General features: G+C 47.5%; 1 protein-coding gene across 7 annotated transcripts in view; it reads right to left on the bottom strand.

The window, feature by feature from the left end:
• The window catches only part of ZDHHC3 (zDHHC palmitoyltransferase 3), a 45,774-nt gene extending 22,670 nt beyond the window's left edge, over window positions 1–23,104 (bottom strand). The window contains exons 1-3 of one of the 7 annotated variants that reach the window (XM_074312523.1): window positions 22,883–23,104; window positions 20,033–20,321; window positions 7,494–7,823 (exon numbers count right to left, since the gene is read on the bottom strand). In XM_074312523.1, the coding sequence (XP_074168624.1) occupies window positions 7,494–7,799 (306 nt within the window). In that variant the 5' untranslated portion in view covers window positions 7,800–7,823; window positions 20,033–20,321; window positions 22,883–23,104. Of the gene's footprint in view, window positions 1–7,493; window positions 7,824–20,032; window positions 20,322–20,794; window positions 20,880–22,882 lie in introns of all 7 variants that reach the window. The other 6 variants (XM_019724063.2, XM_019724064.2, XM_019724066.2 and 3 more) reach the window with 6 other exon arrangements.
• Window positions 23,105–23,109: the final 5 nt, after the last annotated feature.

Genomic DNA, 23,109 nt, shown 5'->3' with positions numbered 1-23,109 from the left:
TCCTGTTATTAGTTCATGATAGGGAATTTTGTTCTGTCCAAAGGCAGGGAGCCGGAAGGCCCACTGAGACATGTGCCAATGTCGTCAGGCTTGCATTACTGAGAAACCCCCCGCCCGCCCCTCCATGCTTATACTTCTCACAGGGGTCGCTCAAAGCACCTCCCTGCAGCCTGGCAGGCCAAAATTACTGACTCTGCCCCTCATTTCCAAAGTAATACTTGTTCATGACTTTTAAAAACATACAGATGAGAAAATTAAAGGGGAAAACCCCACCTTTTGATTCTATATCACCCAAAGAGAAGTACTATTAGCATTTTGGAGTATATTCTTCCAGCCTTTTCTCTGTGCATATGGTAAGCTAAAAACATTTTTGCAAAGCTATAGACCCACAAAAATTCTCATACGCTTCTAAAATATTTATTCGGCCTTAGTGGGATCCATTTAAATCTAGGAGAGGGAGGTGTGATGTGGCTCCATCAACCATTTCCCTTAGGGGCGAGCCCAAACTTCCAGTGCCTTCCTCAGCCCCTCCTCACTTCCATTTCTATCTGAGAAAAACTCAGCGTAACCCCCCTCACAGTCCTCAGCCCCCTGCCCCAGCCCTAGATGCACAGGAACCCGCCATCTCGGAGGACGAGGGATCCAGGTCATCCTGACCCTCAGGGCCCACACTATCACCTCAGAGCTTTTCCCTGTGGTCCTAGCAGACTCCGACTCTCCCTCCCCGTCAGCTAAGCGTCTTGCTGTCTCTGCTCACCTCTCACTCTAGCTCACTGCTCCCTGGCACCTGCAGCCTCCACACCAGAGAACGGCTCTCACCAGGTCACTGAGCAGCTAACTAACTCCCTGTGGTCCGATGCAAATGTTGATGCTTAGCCCTCATCTCCCTGGGGTCTCCTCACGGACCCCCAGCCCCTCCTCTCTGGATCTCCACGTCTCCCCTTTTCTCGCGAACCTGCCCATCCTGGATACTGATGTTCCTCAGGGTCCCCCCCCTGCTCATGTGCACCCCGTCCCCCAACACCCTTCCCCGCTCCCCACCCAGTGGTGATGCACGATCGCCAGCTCCAACTCAGACCCCTTTTGGAGCTGCGCATAATTCCACCTGACTGTTCAAAAGGAATTAAAAGCAACCCCCCAAATTAAATATGCTAGAACCGAACCCATTACCTTCTCCCCAATCTGTCCCTGCTCTCCTCCCGTCCCTGGCCCATGGCATCCTGGTACAAGTCCAGCAGTCACCCCCAACCCTCTGCCCACAACCTCACCTACCTCACCGTGTGAATTTGCCCGCTACCGGGCCTGGAGACCCCCGTCCTCCCTTCCATGTCATGGCCTGCGTTCGGCTCCACTGTCACGTGCCCCAGGTTGTAGGGAGTCTCTAAGGTCTTCCTGCCTCCAGTCTCTCCCTTGATCCTGCAGCCCCACCTTTATCCCTTCTTCCCACTACGTTCCGGAGGAAGCTTTCTAAAACACAAGTCTGATCATGTTCTCTTTGCCCAAAAGCTTTCGCAGGCTGCCTGGGGCCTTCACCTGGCGCAGAGTCCAAGCCCCTGGCCAGGCTCAGAGAAGGCCCTGGACCACCAATTCACTGTCACCTCCCGCCCCAGACAGTCGCGCCCTGTGGACTCCCCAGTGGCTCCGTGCTTTCCAGGGAGAGCCCTCAGGAAGCCCGTGTTAGCACCTCCTGCAGCCTGTCAGGACCTCCTTGCCTCTTGCACCCAAACCAAAACCCACTCATGTCACCCCGTCTGCCTTTCCCCGGTGGCCCAGGCCACTCCCAGGTCAGATCCCCTGCCCGGCCTTTGTGCTCCCACGACCTGTACTTGTCGTATAACAACTATCACTTAATTACACATTTAATGAATCTCTCCTACACAACTACAAATTCCTGGAGGATGGAGAGAATGCCTTTCAACTTGCTGCCCAGTGAATTGCCCAGGGCCTGGCACGAGCCTGTAGTCAATAAATCGAAGGTGAATAATAATGGTGACACAACAGACATTGACTGAGTGCTTACATGCTGGCATAGTTCCAAGTGCTTTACTGGATTTTGCCAGTTAATTCTGACAATAAACCTTTGAGGTAGAGACTGTGATCTTCCTCATTTTATAGATGAGGTAACTAATGCAGAGAAATTAGGCAACGGCCCAAGATCACGTGGCTCATAAGAGGCGGAGCCGGGTTTCAGACCCAAGCGATCTCCGTCTAGGACCCATGCGCTACCAGAAGACAGCTTACGTCTTCATCAGATATTTTTATTAAATGACTTGAAGAGGCTTTGTTTTAGGGCCTCGATGCTGTAATACCATTTTCCTGCCAACAAGTGTATCATCACACTACCATGATTCAAACAGGCCTAGGAAAATAAGGCCTGTTTCAGTATCTAGGATGACAGGACAATGCAAAAAGGACACAATGGAAAGCAGCGGAGACAGGTTCCAAAGAAACACCAGTGGTGCCGAGGACTCAACTTTCCCATTCGTTTCAAGCAACAGGGATGAAACTTGCTTAAATTGCTTCAGGGGCCACGGGATCCAGGCGTGTGCTGGTCGGGGCCCTCTCACAGTTCTGCCAGAACGCGATGACCAGCGCCCCAGGCCTGTGTCACAAGGTCGCCTTGTGGAGGAGACAGGAAGGAGGCAGCTAATCCACAGCTGGCCGCTCTCCTCTCTGTGGAGCCAGATGCCAGATTTTTCGGTCGGCATTTGTAAGTTGCTCAGTGGCAGGTCTGAGAAGTTGCCTGGCATGAGAGAGAACGCAGCCCCTGACTCCAACAAACCCCGAGGCGAGGCCCCTGACCTCACACAGGGAACGGGCAACACCCCTGGGCAAGGTGGGCCTGGCGCTTCTCTGGCTGCACCTGGCCCTTCACCTGTTACCCAGCATCATTCCTCCTCTGTGATCCCGACGGCCTGACGTCATGCTGCCATGCTACTGGCCCCAGGAAATACCTGCTACTTGGTTCTTACACACGGTGCTCAGTAAGGTCGCCTAGTGACACTCCAGAAGGGAATACCAGCTGCACGCTGGAACGAGCCCCGATAGGTCCCCAGATGAGTTTTGGCAACTGAGACCAAAATCAGTGGCCTGCAGTGGCCTGTCCGAGACAGTTGTGTGGAGTCTTTACAGGGCTGGGCTCAACAGGAGTGGGGGCAGTGGCGGGCAGACAGACGGATTTTCTTTTCATTAGCAATGTGGTTAAATCAAATTGATTTATCATCCTCCTTTTCTAAAATCTGAGATTTGAGATAATTTATAATGAGGTTAATAGATTATTAGGTCCAAAGAAAGGAGGGGCAAAAAGTGCTTGCTTAGCATAAGCGTTTGCATAATTGCTGTGCCTGTGTAGTTCTTGGCTTTGAGCGTCCTCTCAATCAGGACAAAAAGAAACAAGTGACAGCTCTCAGCTTTAAGCAACTTCTGGGAGAAAGACATCGTCCCAGATCTACAATTTAAAGGGAATCCCTCAGGAGTCCTAAGGGAGTTCAGAGGATGAGGAATTAAACTGTATTTGTAACTGGAAAAGAGAAAGTGGTGAGACTGGGAGAGGGAGGAAAGGAGAGAAAGCAGGTCCAGTATAAGGGTTTGTGAGTTCAGGCTGTTTTCAAGGGCTGCCTCCTCTGAGCCACTCCAGCCCTCCAAACATCTGAAGTGTTTCAGGAACACAGAGAGTGCCTCTGATGAATTACACAACCTCAGAGCAGGCAAGGAGAGCACCCCGAGATCCAACACCAGTCTGACCTGTACTCAGTGCCACCTCCAGGCCAGCCCACCTGCCAAGAGAGGCACCTACCTGTCCCCTTCCCTCTCTTTCCAGGCCTATATCCCATTTCTCCAATGGGAGCTTCCCCTCTGAGTGGGCAGCTTACACATTTGTCAGTCACTTCCCTTTTCCCTTTTCTGTTCAAGCTCTATGTGGGCCCATGTACTATTACATGAACCCATGTACTAAATGCCAGCTAAAGGGTCCAGAAAACTGTGGTGGTTGCAATTGTTCTGATGTTATATTTGAAATAAGAATTTCAAAGCTGGAAGTGGTACAGTAACTATTTGAGGGAGACTATTAGATCTTTTTTTTTTACTAGTAATACTAGAAAACCAAAATGATACACAATGTGTATACAGTTATACATGGTTTATAACCTTAGGATGTAACTTTCTCTGAAAGTTATACACAAACATTATAATCCTATTAGGGAATTCCTTAGAACCCTGCAGTGACGCCTTCCCAAAAACAGACTCCCCTGTGGCGTCAGTAAGGAACCCCTACTCGATCTGCTTTCAGTGTGAGATCGGGGCTCCCGCTACTGCAGCTCCCCATCTGTTGATACACTTGGTTTTGCATAGGATGTCACATGCTGGGAGTGGGGAGAGGCAGGTGGTGGCAAGAAGAGCAGAGACACGGCCTCTCTACAGGACATGCTTTGCATTGCCCCCCTTAACAATGGTAGATATTTGACGAGTGCGTCATTTTTTTGCCCAGTTTTCTTTGGGGCCACCAGCAAAACAGACCTGTGAGAAGTTGACTGGCATTTAGGATACAGTCTATGGCTCTCATTCATCTGGGATCCGAAGCCAAGCAACACACCACACTGAGGGTCATTCCCTGACTCACAGGCCTTCGAGAAACCAATCACCTCTACACTCCACTCTGATCCAGACCCTCCAGCAGCCCCAGACCTAGCTGGCTGTCTGCTGCCCACCTGGCATCTCTGCTGACATGTAATATAGACATAGTTTGGCCAGAACAAAAGCCTTGATTTCTTTTCCAAAATCTATTTTCCCCAGACTCTACGATTCAATAAATGGCACCAGCCACCCTCCAGCTGCTCAGGCCAAGACCACCCTGGAAGGCACTCTACGATGTCTCTCCATTCTGTCAGCTCTTCTGAACGGAAGGTCTCAGGGATGAACCGGAGGGACTCACGAGTTTCAAAGCATCCCAATATCCTGGGTTCCGCCCCAGACAAATTAGAGTAGGCTCTGGGGGTGGGGGCAGGCTCAGTCATCAGTACTTTTTAAAAGCTCCCCAAGGGATTCTAACATACAGCCAAGTTTGAGAATTAGTGGCTTAAAATATATCCCTTCTCTCTAGCTTCACCACTCCCACCTTGGTCTGAGCCACACATCTTGTATGGACCAGTGCAACACCTCTCATCTTCCTGCTTTTATTTGCTCCCCATCCAACCCCCATCCCAAGCACAAGGCATGTCACATCATGCCTCTGATGGCTTCCCAATGCACTGAGAATAAAGACCAGCGTTCTCCTGAGGCCCACAAGGCCCTGCGTGATCTGGCTTCTGCAGCCCTCCCCACCTCTTCTAGCCCGTCCCCACTCACTGTGCTTCAGTCACCTGGTCTTAGACCTGTTTCTCAAATACCCAAGAGCTCCCACCTCTGGGCCTTCATCTCCTCTCTCCTCTTCCTGGAAGGCTCTGCCCTCAGGCTTTCATTTGCCAGACTAGCAACCTCACGTGCTCCAATGGCACCGCCTCAGAGAGGACTTCTCAGACCACCTTGATGTAAAGTAGTCCCCTTGGCCCCTGATCACACTGCTTCACTGTCTTTACAGCACTTGTCACTTTCTGAAGTGACCCAGTTCAATCACCTCTGCTGCCTCACCCCTGTGAGGATGTGAGTTTCGCGAGGGCAGGGGTTCCGTCTGTCTGCTCACTGCAGTATCCACTGCTCAGAATGGAACCTCTCCCAGGAAACCTCTCCCTCAATAAACAGCCATTCATTTTGTCCCGCCCATCAGTGCCCCCAGGGCTCCTCCTCACTGCTGCCAGAGTGACCCTTGTAAAGTGACAATCTCCTCACTCTTTTGTTTAACATCCTCAGCGGCTCTAGAAGGTCCCTCAGCATGCCCACCCTCACACCAGCGCAGACCCCTTCTCCTCGGAGTTCCCACCACGCCCAACACCTGCTGATTTCCTGGGGGAGCCCCCAGTGCTGCACCCCTGTGTCTGTGCAGGCTACTCCCCCTGCCTGGACCGTCCTCAGTGCCTTCCTGCCCCATTACCCTCCACCTCCCCTGCTCATGTACACCACGCTCACGTACACCGCTCTAATAAAAACTGGCCTGGCATCACCTCCTCCAGGCAGCCACCCCAGCCTGGATTGGTTAACCTCCCCCTCCCCTGCTTGCTCTTCCTCAGCAACCCTGCTTCCTTTTGCCACAGCAAGGGAAAGCTACATCCAATTCCAGGAACCTAACCACAGAGGTTGGCCTCACCCACCTTCTCTTCTAGACAGAGGGCACCTTGACGGTAGGAATGGTGCCTGGGGTTTAACAGAGACTAAATGATAAGTGAGCAAAATCGTATCTTTTACGCCCGTGTCCACAACAGCAAGGGCATCATAAAAATTTCTGAATGAACCTTGAACTTGTTTCCAGTAGGACCAAGTTGATGCTATTGGGAAAACTCTTATATCCTTGAGTTTTGGGCACTTCCGACTGTAAGCAGGTACTTCATTTCCTTCAGGTGACAGCTGTTCAATGACCCCTAAGCAGCACTAGCTCTGGGCCAGCAGGCCGCGCCCTGCCCCACCTGCCCGCAGGTGTGTGGAACTCCCCAGACACGTGCACTGTCTGGACCGGTGCTGACAGGTAACTGAGCTGGGAAAGCTGCTTTCCCTCGGGATGGGATGGGTTAACATAACAATCCAGCACCTGAACCAGCAAGAAATGGAGCCCTTCGGGAAGGGAACTAGCTCAGGACCCAGATCTTTACTGAGCTTTCCCTGGGGCTCACAGAAGGGAAATCTGCGAGATGCTTTCCCTTTCTTAATTTAAACACACTCACAGCCCCCCAAACAATGAAGCCACAAGAGGTCTTTATCAAATAACGCCCTCCCGCTTTCCCATACAAGATAATGAACAGCAACAGAGGATTTAATAGCAGGTAACGACATTCAACAGCCACTGGCACAACTGGGTATATTTAGCTAAGTCACTGGCTTTCCCCACAGATATTCACCAGGAGGCACTTGCTTCGGCCTAAAACAGGCTCGCCCGGGTTTTCAGGAAAAGATGAGCCTTGCCCAAACAAACTGAAGGCCGTTTCCGTGCAGGTTCCTGGAGCTGGCTACGGCTTTCATTTCAAATCCACCTGGTGCCAGTCCTGTCTTCACTGCGAAGCTCTGTCCTGAAACCCCATCCTGCTTTCAGCTCCAGTCACCAGGCCCCAGGCTCCATGCTTACCTGACTGCACCTTTCTAACTAGAGGCGAGGCTTCCCTGGGACAGAACCCCTCCCACTGCAGGCTCCATTAACGTACACACCACTGTATGTATAGTATCTTCACCAAGACCGAAGGGCTGTGGCACAGATGGCAGCCCCTCAGTGGGGCCCGAGGCCACTTGCCACCCCAGCCCTGGCTCTCTGGTTCTCCACATTCCTGAGGCCAGGGGCAACATGCAGGCAGCGGGCATGCCAGGGCCAGAGGAGGAGCGTGTGGGCTGGTCCAAACCAGCCCAGACATACTCACAGGGTCCGTCAGCATGGCCCGGCAGTGGGAGGCCAGGGCCAAGAAGGCCAGCAAGTTGAACAGAACCCCGTTGATGACGCTGTATATGTAGTCTCGAGATGGAATCAGCATGACAAAGAGGACCACAAACTCCGCGTACAGGACCAGAAACCAGGTGACAACGGCACAAGCGATGCCACAGCCGTCACGGATAAACCACATGGTTCCCACAGGGCCAGGGTCGGGAGGCGGGATGCACTGCTCCGGCTGGAGGTATTCCGGCTTCCGCTCAATGTCTCGGAAGTGGTGGGCGGGCACAAGCATCATAAGCTAGTCTGTCCATACTGGCATCTGGAAGAGAGAAGGAGGACCCCGAAGTTTAGTGTTGTCTTGTCATCAAGGAGACTTGACCAAATTACCTGTCCGGAGTGAGCCAGGTGTGTCTACATATGAGCCTCCTGCTGAAAAGCTGCCCGAACCTTCTGTTCAGTTAAACCGTGAGTTCTCCTCCGTCCTGAGCATCAGCTTTGGGAAATCTGGCCACCTTGCCTACAGCCTTCACGTGACAGACAACGGAAAGGGAGCGTTCCAAGGGCAAATGCCTTGCCCAAGGCCAGCCAGAGCAGGTCTCCTTGCTTTTAGGGACCTACTGGGCAGACAGCGTCTCAGTGGTCATGTTCAAATAGGGACCTAACAGCCACGGCGGGGGGCGCCCGCGCCTGCTGGGAGCACTGTCTCCGGCAGTACCACCGCTGCCTCTACACCCAGGACAAGCCCAGAGCCGGGCGCTGAAGCTGCCTGCAGTTAACGGGTGAGTAGGAAGGAGCAGTGGTCCCAGGGCTAGTGCTGAGCCGCCACCATGAAGACGCTCTAACTCACCGTCCTGCTAACTAGTGGTCACGGCAAAACGTCACCAGCATGGGAAAGAGGCTGAAACAAGCCAGGGGTGTTAGCCCTACGGCCCAAAGGGCTTCTCTTCCAGGGAGAAGAGACTCTGAGTTCTGTTTTTTGTGGGTGAGGGGGCGAAGTGTAGGAACGGGGGGCAATGGGTCCAAGGATGATCCTCCACCCCCTGGGTGGGGGCTCCGTGAGTTTTTGTCTCACCTGTGAAAATAACACAGTCCAGCCCCAGCCACCCTCTCACAGGGTTGGTGTGAGGGTCGAGTTGGGGTTGCTGGTGAGGAACTCTAGACTGTGACGCACTGGACAGACCAGGCGGTGCGCATGTGTGCTCTCCAGGGACGGCCCCTGCCTTCAGAAACACGTGCTGAGCAAGGCACCCTTTCTCCCTCACACTGTAGCTTGAGTCCTTGCAGACACTGGTGAAGTAACTAAGGCCCAACAGCGGAAGTCTGTCTGTCCCCAGCATGTGCTGCTGCAAGACGCGGCAAGTACAGACACCCCTCCTCTGTTTTTCATCTTAAACTCTGTGGTCACTGCATCACAGCCAGGTTTCTCAGTCAGCAACTGTGATGGCTCCCCGACAGAGGTGACATGGAAAAGCCACCAGCAGCAAAGACAATGGCAAAGCAAGTGACACCTCAGGCTTCTGAAAACTCAAGTCACTTCCCAGCCGAGGAAATCACTCAAAAGCAGCACTGGCTGTGTGTTTTCTCCTGAAAACTGGTGGTTCTGCATCCAAGGTCAAGCTTTCCATGGTTGTGCTAGGTTATCCCCACCCTTTTGCCCAATTTTCCTTCTTCCGCCACTGTCCTCACCCCCAACAAAGAGAAAGCACCTGGACTGAATACAGCACATGAAAAGTAAAGATGTGTCCAGAAAGCTGAGAGGGCAGAGCAGGAACTACTACTCAGAATGAACATTCTAGAGTCAAAAGTTACAGACTAGTAATGAAAGAGGAAGGCCAGGGCCTCTGGTCCCAGGGTGGCAGAGCAGGAATGGCTGAGAGGCAGTTAAATGTGTACCATGTACCTGTCCAAAGACACATCAACTCGCAGATCCTCGGAGTGCCCGCCCCTCTGGGTACGCTGTGTTGGGAGCTGGGGAAGCAGAGGTCATGACACCGAGAATAATCGTCCCGGGCAGAGTAAAAGCGGTGGCTCCTGATGGTCCATCAACCAGAATTTCCTAATAAAGCAACCCTGTGCCCTCCAGAAACAGTGGCACTTAGTGGTGGCAGTGACAACCCAGAGACCTTAAAAGATGCAGGGACACCTTCTGAAGCACCAAAGAGGACAGCAGATGAGAGACCAGGAGTGTCTGGACCTCGAACTGTGCCCAGCAAATTCTAAAACGCTAAACTCTGTTCTACCAAACCCAAAGAAACAAAAAGCTGAAATCCCACAATGATTCGAAAGCTGATTGAAGCCCAACATTGACAACCTCCAGATGCAGCCACTCTCTTGGTTTTTCTTGCTGCCTTACGGATTTGTAGGCATGTCACCCACGTTCCCACAATTACTGTCTAAACTTTAAACCAATGAAGTTTGCTTTTGCATGATAATGGCCAAGCTGAGTAGCTCTGATGGAGAATGCGTGACTAGACGGCCTACAGTATTTACTCTCTGGCTCTCACGACCCTGGTTCTGGGCAGTCGTCACTCATCCCTACTCCTGCTCCCCTTGCAGAACAGCTCAGTGTGACCGAGATGGTCAGTTACAGTTCACACCACCCATCACACCACCCGACGCCTCGGTGACAGACAGCATAGCCTCTGGCGTCTGCAGCCTGAGGGTCCTCTCACCATAGCCTGGGGACTCCATCAAACTGCTCGCTCTTCAGTGCTCACAAACGGTGTGGTTTTCAGAAACGGAGGATCACTGCAAACGTGTTTTAGAGCAACGCTCCCGTTTAGATCCTTCCTGTATATTCAGAGTGGATCACTGTTCTGTCCTCTGACAGTGACCCATTCTTGGTTGTATGTACAGCAATGGCTCAACTAAACTAGAGTTCTGTTTTGCAGGTGTGGTTTTTCTGAGAAATAGACTCTTCCAAGAGTAACTTTCCCAGGGAACGGTGGCTAGTTCTTAAGCAGAAATACATTTTAAGCATTCGGATGGTTAAGATGGAAATCTTAAAAAGAAAAGAAAACCAGATATCCTAGCGGTTCCTGTGTTAAGTACAACACCACCCACTTCTTTGGAAGGATTCAGAGCCCTTACAGGAAGCTCAATCACTGGATGTGTGAGGCAGCGGTGTCCTCAGGGGTATGGGGGTCACTGGGCTCACCATTCGCACCGACAGGCCTGTTCACACTATTATAATTGTAATTCCAGCATCTCCTTTGTCCCTTCTCCATTTCTGTGTCTGCAGTTTCCAATCCTCCCAACATCCCCTCTATTTCCAATTGCTAATTGGCTGTGGACTGGACAAGCAAATGAAACGAAATCTTGTCAGATTCGTTTGTCTGTAAAAGGGGACTCAGGGAATGCCTGCTATGCTCTCCCACCATCCGGTTCATTAGTCCGGAGCCTGGCACATAGGAGCCCTCACTACACGTGTGCTCATTACCTGAGCACGTGGGCAGCGTGCATGAGCCATGTGACCCCAGGACTACCTCGTGGAGCCCTGTCTGCTCACCTTCAGGGTGTGGCCATATTGCAAACGGTGGAGGTCCACCGAGTAGGACCCTGCAGGAGGTGGGCTGTGACTCTTACTCAAGCAGCCAGATGGTCCACCCTTGGACAACGTGGGACCAAAGCGTGTACAGAGGAGCTCTGCTTTCCTACTGCCCCTCAGGGTGAGAGAACCTGTGATCGGGACAGCACCCTGCCAAGGGCACTCCTGGCAGAGCCAGACACTAACCTTTGAACTGACGGACACATTCCACTCCACGCTCTAGAGTTTCAAAATATCCCAATGAAAACCAGTCGAGGCGTACTGCTATGAAAAGTTTGCTTAACCCTCAGGCCGCCCCAAAAGCAATGCAAGTGGCTTTCCAATAAGGATGTGTTCCTTAAATTAGCCAACTGAAAATCTGAGAAATATAGGGAAAGAAAACCACCTTGAAACGGTACACACTCCCTTCACTCTGCCCCCAGTAAGCATGGAAAAGGCAAATATTTACCTCTTTCCTTTTTCTGTTTTGAATTAGGGAAACTCCACCCTTGGGGCTGAGTGGCTCTTGGCCAGTGATTCGCCCCCACACGAGTCCTTGCTTGTGAGGAGCGGGCAGGACTGGTTGCTCAGGGCTTGGGGCAGGGGGCACACAGGCTGGTGCGTCCCAGAACGCTCCGTACCACTCCTGCCAACCAGCTCATGCCCTCAGAGGGGCTGCCTCCTCCAGTGCCCCTCTCCCGGCCTTTCATCCCATTCCCTTGCCCTGTGTGCTCTCTAACGTGTCCTCACTTCGTTTCAGTTCAACCCAAAAAGACATTTATGGGGCAGCCACTGACTGCAGGGACTTGTGCTGGGGCTCACACACCAGGCCTAAGGAGGACAATGAGGTGTGTGCTGCCAGTCGGGCGCTGCCATTCCCCTCCCAGCTCCCAATCCGGTAAGACCAGTCTCACTTGCTTTTTTCCTACTAACCTGCATGTCCCATTTGTTTAGCTTTGTGGCTTGGTATCTGGCACAAGTATGTGCCAGAGTAAGTGGATACATAAATCAGACAGATACACCCCACAATAATCCTAACACATAGATTTCTAATGAACAGCTCAACAGAGAGGCAAATAATAGCCCCCAAGACAACCCCCCCACACAAAACCCAGAAGTGAGATAAACAGCTTTTTTGATGGCCAGGACTTCTGAAGGGTGGGCTCTCGGCAGGGCACCGCGCCAGGTGAAGTGCAGGCTTAGATAACAGCAGGGGGCGAGCGGAGGGAGGATGGAGCTGGCTGAGAGCATGCAGGTGCTGGTAGCGGGGCTGGGCATGCAGGCCTGTATGAAATATCTGTACACAGACCGGTCCAATAAACTCAAAATTAGGTGCAATTACTTCCTTTGGCTTAGAGAATAAGGATCATCCAAATACTCAAAAATAAAATAAAGGATTAAGCTTTTTGGATCCCTACTAGTAAGACCTACATAATTAAAACTCAATTTCTCAATTTTATGAACTCCTTAGCCGATGTCATGAACATCAGCAAGGTATTAGAAACCCTTAAATGGAGGCTTGTAATTAGGTCAAAATTTGTTTCAGGTGAATATTTAACATTTTAATAAATCTAGTATTATGATGGATTTCTGTTGGGGGGCTGGTCTGATAGCCTCTTGAACTTGCCCTAAAGATGGGATTCTCACCTAAATGAATTGTCACTAGTTAGCTCAGTAAACAATCACTTGAAAGGGCCACTAAAAGGTTGCATCTTTCCTGCTATTTCTATTATAATGCCAGACTGAAATTCAGCCTAATGATTATATCAATAACCTTCTGTGGTTTAAATCCTGTGGTCTTAAGAACATGGTGTTTACCTTTTACAATTTCTCACATTTCAAAAGTGACAGACTTAGTATTCACAGGCCAGCCCCACAACTTCAAAGATGAATAAATGGGCCACGCCCTGGATGCTTTAGAAACAAATCTGATCAAGTAGAAAATTAATTTATTTGGGCTATAATATTTTAATTTGTGTAAGGATCCAAAAGAACTGTAAATTTTATACTGATTTTTAGATGATTCTCAGAAAAACAAAGAATGAACCATGAATCACTATGTTTGAAATGTTTCATAAAAAAACCAGAATGAGTCACTACATTTTCCAAAAGGTGTGGTCCAAAGGAAAGGTAGCTTATCGCCTGCATCACACCTTGCCAGCCAAGGAAGGTGTCCAGACAGGCAGAGCTTGCTGGCCTTTTCTGTAAGATTTTTACCAACGAGTCTACATTGTTCCTCCCTCTTGCCTCTTATCTCTGTCATACTCAACCTTCAACAAAAAAACTTGAAAACAGTAAAACATTGCACCCCCAAACCAAATGCTATACACATTAAAGTTCAGGGGGGACCAGGAAGTGGTCAGTTAAATTTGCCTTCTTACCTCATAACTGGCCACTTCCTTATAAAACCCACTCGTGTACACACTCCACTCCTAACAATGGGTCTTCATTTCAGAAAACAGTTTGGGATTTGGAGAGCTCGTGGAGGCTAACAGTCTCTCCACTTACTGCAACTATTTATTGTCCTACAACTGGCCAGTTGACCACCTTCCAGCTTCCTAGAACTTCTAAAAAAAATACACACCCACATATAGGATGACAAAATATGTGACACAAACGTTAAGCATCAGTAGAAACAACCACTCATTTGGGTAACACATTCTGCTTTCCCTTTTTGTGGATGTGCTTTATCCTATGTTGCAACAATGAGAAAAATTAATGAGACAACTTTAAAACAAGACCACGCCTAAGAGTAATTGGCAAAACAAAACAAAAATTACTGAGTCAGAATTTTAGGGACGATTTCATAGATTTTAGCCAAACTCTTCTGTTGGACAGAAGAGGAAATCAAAGTCCATTTGGGATTTTTGTCTAAAACATAAGATTTTGGACAAAACCTGCCGCGCTGTCTGCAGGAATGGAGACAGACACCAGCATTAACTGAATGCCAATTATGACTGAGGACTCATAGAAAGCAGCTCCTTTCAATTCTTACAACAACCCAGCACAGTAGCTTTTATTATTCATGGCACAGAAGGAAAGAGTGGGGTGCAGAGGTTTGGGATGTTACCCCCAAATCTCAAGGTCATACAAAGTGAGGAGTGGATTTAAAACCAGCTCTGCTTGCCAAAAAGATCACATTTTGAGCACAGCACATGGCTTCTTCTTTTTTTATATTTTCACAAGAGAGGAAGAATGAGCAAGCAAGCAGGAAACACGAGTTCTACTTCCTACTTCCTCACACACATTTGATGGACCTGAGGAGAAGTCACTTCAACTCACCTTTAATGTCACCTCTGAAGTGAGCGGGAAGGACCAGCTCTCCAAGCTCTGCGACTCATTTTTAACAACCCAAGAAATTGACTCTAAGCAGACTTTCCTTCCACTAGCTACTGGGAGCCTATAATACCGGTGCTTTAAAAATAAATAAATAAAAGAGCATTCTTTCTTCTGTGAGCAATGTTACTTCTGTCAGCTGTCTCTTTAATGGACCATAGTGGTGCTAGGCTAGCTGACCTCTTCCGAACTCTGGTCCAGCCTGTTCTACAGATGGGTAAAAACACGAAGCTCAAGGAGGCAACTGATTTTTCATAAACTGTTTAGGGTGGCTAACTTCTTTCTAGGTCTAATGGGCGATATCTGCTAGTTGCTTTTGCTGCCATCTCCTGTATTAACTCTTCCTTCCACGAAGTCTGCAACCTAGCAGGAAAATCTTTATAAAGGCAACAATACATTACTGATCTAGCTCCCCAACTAGTATCTGTCAATGAGTGTGACACTCTCATAGGTTGCAGAACCCTTTGTAATCGGGTGCATCATCACATTTGACACTGAACTGCCTTCTGGCCTCTGTCACCGTAGGTTCCAAGATGGGCATTTTGCTTGCCTGTTGCTACCGTAGGGATGTGCCGAGCGGAGAGTGGGGCCCGACTCTTCTTGAAAATCTATTACCTGCCAGCTACTGGGCTGTACGCTACATACACCTCATCCTGTTTGATCCTCAAGTCTACTGTGTCTTTTTTTTTCAATTGGGAAATATTGTGTTTCTCCAGGGCCCATCAGCTCCAAGTTGCTGTCCTTCAATCTAGTTGTGGGGGGGTGCAGCTCACTGGCCCATGTGGGAATCGAACAGGCAACCCTTTTGTTCAGAGCTCGCGTTCTAACCAACTGAGCCATCTGGCCTCCCCTCTACTATGTCTTATAGGTATAAATCTTGAGTTTCCTACCCCTTTTTAGAGATGAGGAAACTGAGGCATGAAAAGATTTGCCTAAGTTCATACTTCTAGGAAGCAGTGGAGACAGGACACACTCGCAAGCCTGCTCTCATTTCAGAGCCTCACTAGAATCTTCGTTTTAACTACTCACTACAATCACTAATTTTTCCCAATAACTAGAAAACAAAAGGGGGAGGGGTGCTGATGTGCCCACCAGTGACCGTGGGTTACTTACAGTTCAGCTCTCTTGCCCACACATGGTTATGCAGAGATGGCACCATCTGGAGGGCCATGTGCAGCGGCATTCACAGACCACAGGCCTGAACTTACGCATTTGTGCTGAGCTAGGGCCCTAGCTGAACACCAGCCAACACTGAGAAGACTGATCCTGCCTCGCCCTAAGGAGCAGGAGGGCTGTGAAGGGTCAGCCAGGAGTCCCTCTAAAACTGAGTCCCTAAAATCTGCTTCTGCTGGGGAACACTTTCTGTGGGGCCAAGTTCTAGCACACTACTTTTTCCGAGAGAAAGCCCACCCATGCTAGTCAGAGACCAACCAGCAAAGGTTCCCACGTAAGGGTGTTGAAATGGCACCTGACTCCACATTGTGCCATATGCAGACATGCAGCCACTGTGACATCACCCAGGCAAGAGTTTGGGGTTTTTTTAGGGACTAAAAGCTAACATGCTTGGAGGGATCAGAAGAGGAGAGAATAAGAGAACCAGTTACTGCAACTACACCAGGCTTCAAGAAGGGACACTACTTGAACAAATGATGGATCAGAGTGAAAATGAAAGGGAAAATTAAAAAGTTTCTTGAGACAAATGAAAATGGAAACATAATGTGCCAGAGCCTATGAGATGCAGCAAAAGCAGTTCTAAGAAGTTTATAGCAATAAACCCCTACACCAAGAAGCAAGAAAGATCCCAAATAAACAACCCAACTCTATGCCTTAAGGAACTAGAAAAAAAAAAAAAAAACTGAGCCCAAAGTTAGCAGAAGAATAAATATTAGAGCAGAAATAAATAAAATAGAGAGCAGAAAAATAACAGAAAAGATTAACCAATGTTACAAGATGATACAAAATGAACATATAAAATCAGTAGTGTTTCTATATGTTAACAATGAATTTTCTGAAAAATAAAGAAATCGATCCCATTTACAATAGCATCAAAAGCAATAAAATACTTAAGAATAAACTTACTTATGAGGTAAAAGATCTCTACTCTGCAAACCACAAGACATTGATGAAAGAAATTAAAGCAGACACAAATAAATGGAAAAGTATCCCACGTTCATGGATTGGAAGAATTAATATTGTTAAAATGTCAACACGACCAAAAGCCTTCTAAATATTCGATGCAATCCCAATTCAAGATTCTAATGGCATTTTTTTACAGGAGTAGAAAAAAAGCACTCCTAAAAGTCATATGAAACTACAAAAGACCCCAAATAGTCAAAGAAATACTGAAGAAGAAGAACGAAGTAGGAAACATCACACTTCCTGATTTCAAGTTATACTCTAAAGCTACAGTCATCAAAACAGTATGGTACTGGCATTAAAAAGAGACCAATAAGCCAATGTAACAGAATCAAGAGCCCAGAAATAAACCCAAGCATATCTCGTCAACTAATATTTGACAAGGGAGCCAAGAATACTCAATGGAGAAAAGACTGTCTTTTCAATAAATGGTGCTGGGACAATTGGATATTCACATGTAAAAGAATGAAACTGGACCCATATCTCACAAAAATTAACTCAGAATGGATTAAAGACTTAAATGTAAGACCTGAAACCATGAAAGTCCTAGAAGAAAACACAGGAATAAAGCTCCATCATGTGAGTCTTGTAATGATTTTTCAGATATGTAACCTAAATCATAAGGAACAAAATAAAAAATAACAAGTGGGATTACACCAAACTAAAACATTTCTGCACAGCAAAAGAAACCATCAACAAAGAGAAAAGACAACCTATGGAATGGGGAAAAAAAATCTTAAACCATGTATCTGATAAGGGGTTAGTATCCAAAATATATAAAAAAAACTCATACAACTCAATAGCAAAAAAACAATCCAATTAAAAAATGGGCAATGGACCTGAATAGACATTTCACCAAAGATATACGAAAGGCCAACAGGTACATGAAAAGATGCTCAATATCACTCGTCATAAGGGAAATGCAAATTAAAACAGTGAGATATGCCTGTTAGAATGGCCATCATCAAAAAGAGATAACAAATGTTGGCATGGATGTGGAGAAAAGGGAACCCTCGTACACTGCAGGTGGAATTGTATTGGTACAACCACTATGAAAAACAGTATGAAGGATCCTTAAAAAATAAAAAATAGAACTAACTACCTCATGATCCAGTAATTCCACTTCTGGGAATATATCCAAAAGAAATGAAAACACTAACTTGAAAAGATATCTGCACCCCATGTTCATAGCAGCATTATTTACAATAGCCAAGACATGGAAACAACCTAAGTGGCTACTGATGGATGAATGGATAAAGAAGTTGACACACACACACACACACACACAGAGGAATATTATTCAGCCATAAAAAATAAGGAAATTCTACTATTTGTGACAACATGGGTAGACCTTGAAGGCATTATGCTAAGTGAAATAAATCAGACAGAGAAAGACAACTACTATAGGACCTCATCTACACGTGGAACCTTAAAACAAACCCAAATTCCTAGAAAAAAAAAGTTACCAGAGGATGAAGGTGGGAGGAGCAGACATTGGAGGAAGGTGGTCAAAAGTTACAAACTTCCAGTTTTAAGCTAAATAAATAGGGATGTAATGTACAACATGATGACGATAGCTAACACTGCTGTATCATATACAGGAAAGTTAATCCTATGAGTTCTCATCACAAAGAAAAATTGTTTTCCATTTTTCTTTCTTTTTATTCTCTCTGTATGAGAAGATGGATGTTAGCTGAACCTATTGTGGCAATCATTGCACAATATCTGTAAATCAAACCATCATACTGTATACCTTAAACTTATGTGTGTCAATTATTTCTCAATGAAACTGGAAAAAAAAAAAAAGAAAAAGAAAGGAAGCCAATTTTGCTTCCTGGTCTCTGCTGATCCCATTGATCCCAGGTACTGTAAGTGGTCATGTGAGAGCAGAGCCTTGGGAGGAACCTGGGACCAAGGAAACGCCCAGGTGAGCTGCTCTCTGGCATAGGGAGGCCAGTGATAAACAGAATGGAGATGGCTTGGCATCAAGAGGCCACAATTCTACCCCAGTCTTGCTGCTCATTAGCCTCAGGATGGCAGTTACCACCCCTGGGCCTCAGCTTCCTCATCTATAAAACAAGAGGGAAGATTGAGCCAATTGCTCAGGTCTTTTGCAGGCTGAGATTCTGATTCCTCCATTGTCAGGAATAAATTCAAAATTTTCTTTGTTAATTTCTTGGATTTTTATATGTTTATCAAACGCATCCCTTGAGGTCCTTTCCCCATTCTTTGTTAATATTAAAAAAGAAATGCACCAATAACTGTTAGCAATTTTCCTGAGCATGTTCAGTTTTCTCAATCAAATATGGCATCTAAAGTACCATTTCCTTTTGTTCATTCATTTAATTTTTTGTTCAGAGTGGAAAAAGCACTATCAAAATACATCACATGGTACCAAGTGGTGAAAGAGAGAAGCCTTAAACGCCGAAGTTAAACATGACCATTTTTCAATGTTTAAATATTTGCATATCCAGGATCTATTCTGACTTTTACAACCTGGTAAGATACGCATTTGAGGATAAAATGAGGCATAGAGAGGTTAACTGACTTGCTCAAAGTCACAAAGCAAGTGTGTCCAGATCACTGGAATAAATGCCCAATAGTCTTTCCACCATAGATCCTTATCTTCCCAACCAACCTGCCTTTCTAGATTCCCTGCTACTATTTCTTGGCTTAGAAATGCACACTTTGTACATAACCAAGTTAAACCTTACTGCAACGGGACTGTACTTATCCCATTAGGCTCATTTTCCTAAGATGAAAAATCGATCCCACCCAAAGGCATTCCATTCCCCCTGATCCTACCTCATTTCTCGGTAGCCCAGAAAATCCAAAGAGTTCAATCACCAAGCCTCTACATGCCAGGAAGGTTACAGTTTGTAGGAGACTGAAAAGATGGCGTTTTCCTGGCATTTCCTGGATGAGTGACTGAATTAGGTGGGACATGCACCTGTAGTCATCTCACCTTCACGGTTCACAGCACCTTCAGGGCCAAGAATGACCCAGCCATTTGTCTGGAAATCTGCTTCCAAAGAGGAAGGCAAATAAAGAAATGCAAAAACAGGAAGAAACTAGAGTCCACATGGGATTAGCCTTTTTTCCCCCCCAACAGGTCAATATTCAGACATCACTCCTCTATTTCTACTTCGGATTCTGTTGCTGTCTATGGCTCTGCTCTCAGGGTGTGTATGTGTCTTTAAATATTTCCAGATGTGCTCATTTGGAAGCATGAGCCCCTTTTCTCACACATGCCCCTAACGAAAGACATGGCAAGCACCCAGCCACTCGCTCAAAGTGAAACACACGTGAAGACCCTTCCTCTAAATGAGAATAAACTTTACCCATGTATTCATATCAATTTTTCTATCACTGTAATCACAAGTTATAATTTGTAGAGCAGCAAGACAGATACAGCCCTGCTGGCCAGACTGTGATAGGTTATAATGAAAATTCTTTAAGACAAGAAACAGGCAGAACAAATGCAAAGTGTTTAAAGGAAACAGATCTATAGGGAAAAAACAGCAGCTTACTTTTGCTTTTTTGAGGTGCGAGGCTAATTGTGAAAATGCAAAGGAAAAGGCCTAAAACTTGGCTCCCTCTGTTTAAGATTGGGAATAAAATGTTCGTTCCTCGGCTGGGCTTTTAGGAGTTCTCTGCAACTTCAGCACCACGGACGCAGCACGGCATCGAAGCTCTCCTGTCACCGGCTTTTACTGCTTTAATGAAGCAAGGCTAGGTGGACAGATGGACTCCATCTCTGTAAGGTTCTCGTTGCCCGCTAGTGGCTAGCAGCAGCTCTTCACCTCTTGCCCTTGACGCCTGGATGCACAATTAGCACCTGATTATTGGCTGGCCTCTTGTCTAATTACCATGCGTCTCAATCGAGCAATATTTTATTGTCTTGGTCATGCACTAGTTCAAAGTGCCTGGGCTCCCCGGCTATAATAAATCCTAAACCCCTTTTAGGCAGGTGTGTGTTTTCAGTTTATTACTTCAGGCCCTCAAGAACACAAGGGACTCACGGGCACATAAACAAGTACTTCCTGATTGTTTGAAGAGCTCCTAGATGTCTATTCTGGGTGTAGGGCACATGGTTGGAATCTGGGTCTGCACGCCATCTCCGTACCAGATCCATCGGCCTTCTCTGCCGTTGAGGGCTGTCCTCAGCTCCTCTGAGTTAAGCTCCATCAGCCTGTATTTAACCGTTTCCCTTATCCAAAGGGGTTAGACATAGGAATTTCCCATTAGCACCACGTTCTATATTAGCTGTGCAGGTATTGGAGCTAGATTACCTGGTCTCAAATCCTGGCTCTGCCAGTTACGTGACCTGTAGCCTTGGTCAAGACAAGTAACTTCTCTGCACCTCAGTTTCCCAATCTGTAAAATAGGGATAATAGTATCTGTCTCATAGAACTATTGTGAGGACTGAATCAGTCAATCTTTGTCAAGTGCTTGGCACATAATAAGCACTATGTAAGTTAGAGTTAAATAAAATTAATAGGGTGCAGAGATTAAGAATAGACAGACCTACAAAACAGTATAAGCCCTAGAGAATCTGACAGTGATGGAAAAACAAGCTGGTTTAACGGAATAACATGCCATTCTTGGCTTCTTGATTTTCTGGCTAACATACATTCTTTGAATGGCTTAATAAACCAAAAAGGAACTCTGAATTTATGGGTTTAAAAAATGTCTAATGTATTATCACAACAAATGGGATAAAAATGTTCTGGCCGTACCGAAGTAAAACGATCAGTGAAGGTGTCGTTGTTTTAGTAGAGAATGTAAAATGAATATTCTACTATTTATACCTCTCACACCTACTTAGCCTATTAAGTCAGACATCATTCATAATATTACTTAGCAAATACTGCCAACCCTTCTTCAGCAAGGAACCTTTAGTCAGTTGTCAGGGGAACAGTTCAGATAGAGCTTCTATATTTTTTAAGACATACTGATTTTTATATGGAGATGATTCCATGGTATCCAAACTCAGACTTTCCTTTCTGTGTCTTTTCTGATCTGTCCATTTGCTGCCACTTTTTAAATCCTTAATCCTCTTAGATATTCTAGCTACTAAAATTCGGTGTCCAGGGTCTCTCCTTTCTGAGCAATCTCTATCACAAAATCCCATTTTTAACATCAGCATCCCGTTATCTCATCACAGAGTTCCTCACATGGGATCCAGAGTCAAACCACACAGAAAAACGTCTATTGCCACAACAGATGGGGCACGTGTGTTTTCATTAGGGAGGAAATCCTTCCTTCCGGCTTCACCCTTCCCTGTTTCCCTGGAGGGCAAAGTCCAACCCTGCAATATGTCTTCCCTGTAGGTGCACCTGTAAAGAACTACGTAGAGACATAAGAAATAACTAATGTCTAGTCTACTAAGAAGTGACCATCTATTTTAGGAGCTTAGCAGTTTAGTGCTTAAGAATGTGGACAGGTATTTCCTTTCTGCACCTTCCTGACCCACCTCCCTGTCCCACTGTGCCCATGGGTGCCACCATCATAGCTCTTAACCACCATGTTCTGTGATTATGGTGGCCCTGGAGCCTTCCCTTCTGCCTGGGGAGCTTCTCTGGGCAGAAGTTGTGTTGTACTTGCCTTAGTGTTCTAAAGCTAGCCCAAAGCCCACCCACAGGAAGATCCCAATAGTCATCTGTGAAACTATATTGAAGACAGTATCTGGGGAACACCAGTCGTTCTTTGGATGACCAAGCCATCAAGGGTTACTTTCACTTTTGAGAACAGGGAGGGTCCTCAAATATGGGATGTTTGGAAAAGTCATCAGATCCCCTCTTTGCTTCCATCACTTTCGGTTAACTTTCCTCCGTTTATCCACATGGCTCCCTTAAAATCTGTGCCATACCCTGTCTGCCCCGCCTTGCTGGGCTCCTTCAGTGACCCCATATCCACCTTGCAGGTGAGAGAGAGAGAGAGAGAGAGAGAGAGAGAGAGAGAGAGAAAGAGAGAGAGAAATGGGGGGAGGGGTCCGTGGGGTGGACTGAGGACGCCTCGGGACTAGTGGGCATTCACTCCTGGCCCGGAGCCTTTCCACCGAGAAGCTAAAAAGGGCTTCATCGCCTCTTCTTTTCAACCATCCCAGGGACCAGGAAAATGCAGGACCGGGCGGTGGGGGTAGGGAGACCGAGACAGCCCCCGGGTCTGTCGGGGAGACAATCACCAAGTCCGCTCCCCTCACTCCGGTGTCTCTCTCTCTCTCACACACGCACACGACCTGCTCCTTCCACTCCAGCTCTGAGCAATCTGCGCCGCGCGCCTCTCCCACTACGAGTCCTCCGGCTTCGGCCCCGGCCCCGCGCCTCTCACCTCACCCCAGCTTTTCCAACCAACTCCAGTTCCGCCTCCCAACTGACCGTGAAGTCGGAGGCAGTTCCCCAGTCCCAGGCCCCTAACGAGGCTCCCGCCGCGGCCTCCCCCTGCAGTCCTCGACCCGGGCCCCGGCCTCGGGCTGCAGCGATGGCTCCCCGGCACGAGGCCCCGCGGCTCCCTGGACTCTGCCAGACACGCGGCAGCGCGCAGGAGAAGCCCATCGAGCTCCCGGCAGTGGCGGCAGCGGCGGCTGCAGGAGCGGCCGCCGCGC

Source organism: Rhinolophus sinicus, linkage group LG10, assembly GCF_036562045.2.
Source record: "Rhinolophus sinicus isolate RSC01 linkage group LG10, ASM3656204v1, whole genome shotgun sequence".
In the NCBI taxonomy this organism is placed as follows: domain Eukaryota; kingdom Metazoa; phylum Chordata; class Mammalia; order Chiroptera; family Rhinolophidae; genus Rhinolophus; species Rhinolophus sinicus.
This window is presented reverse-complemented; position numbering and strand designations above follow the sequence as displayed.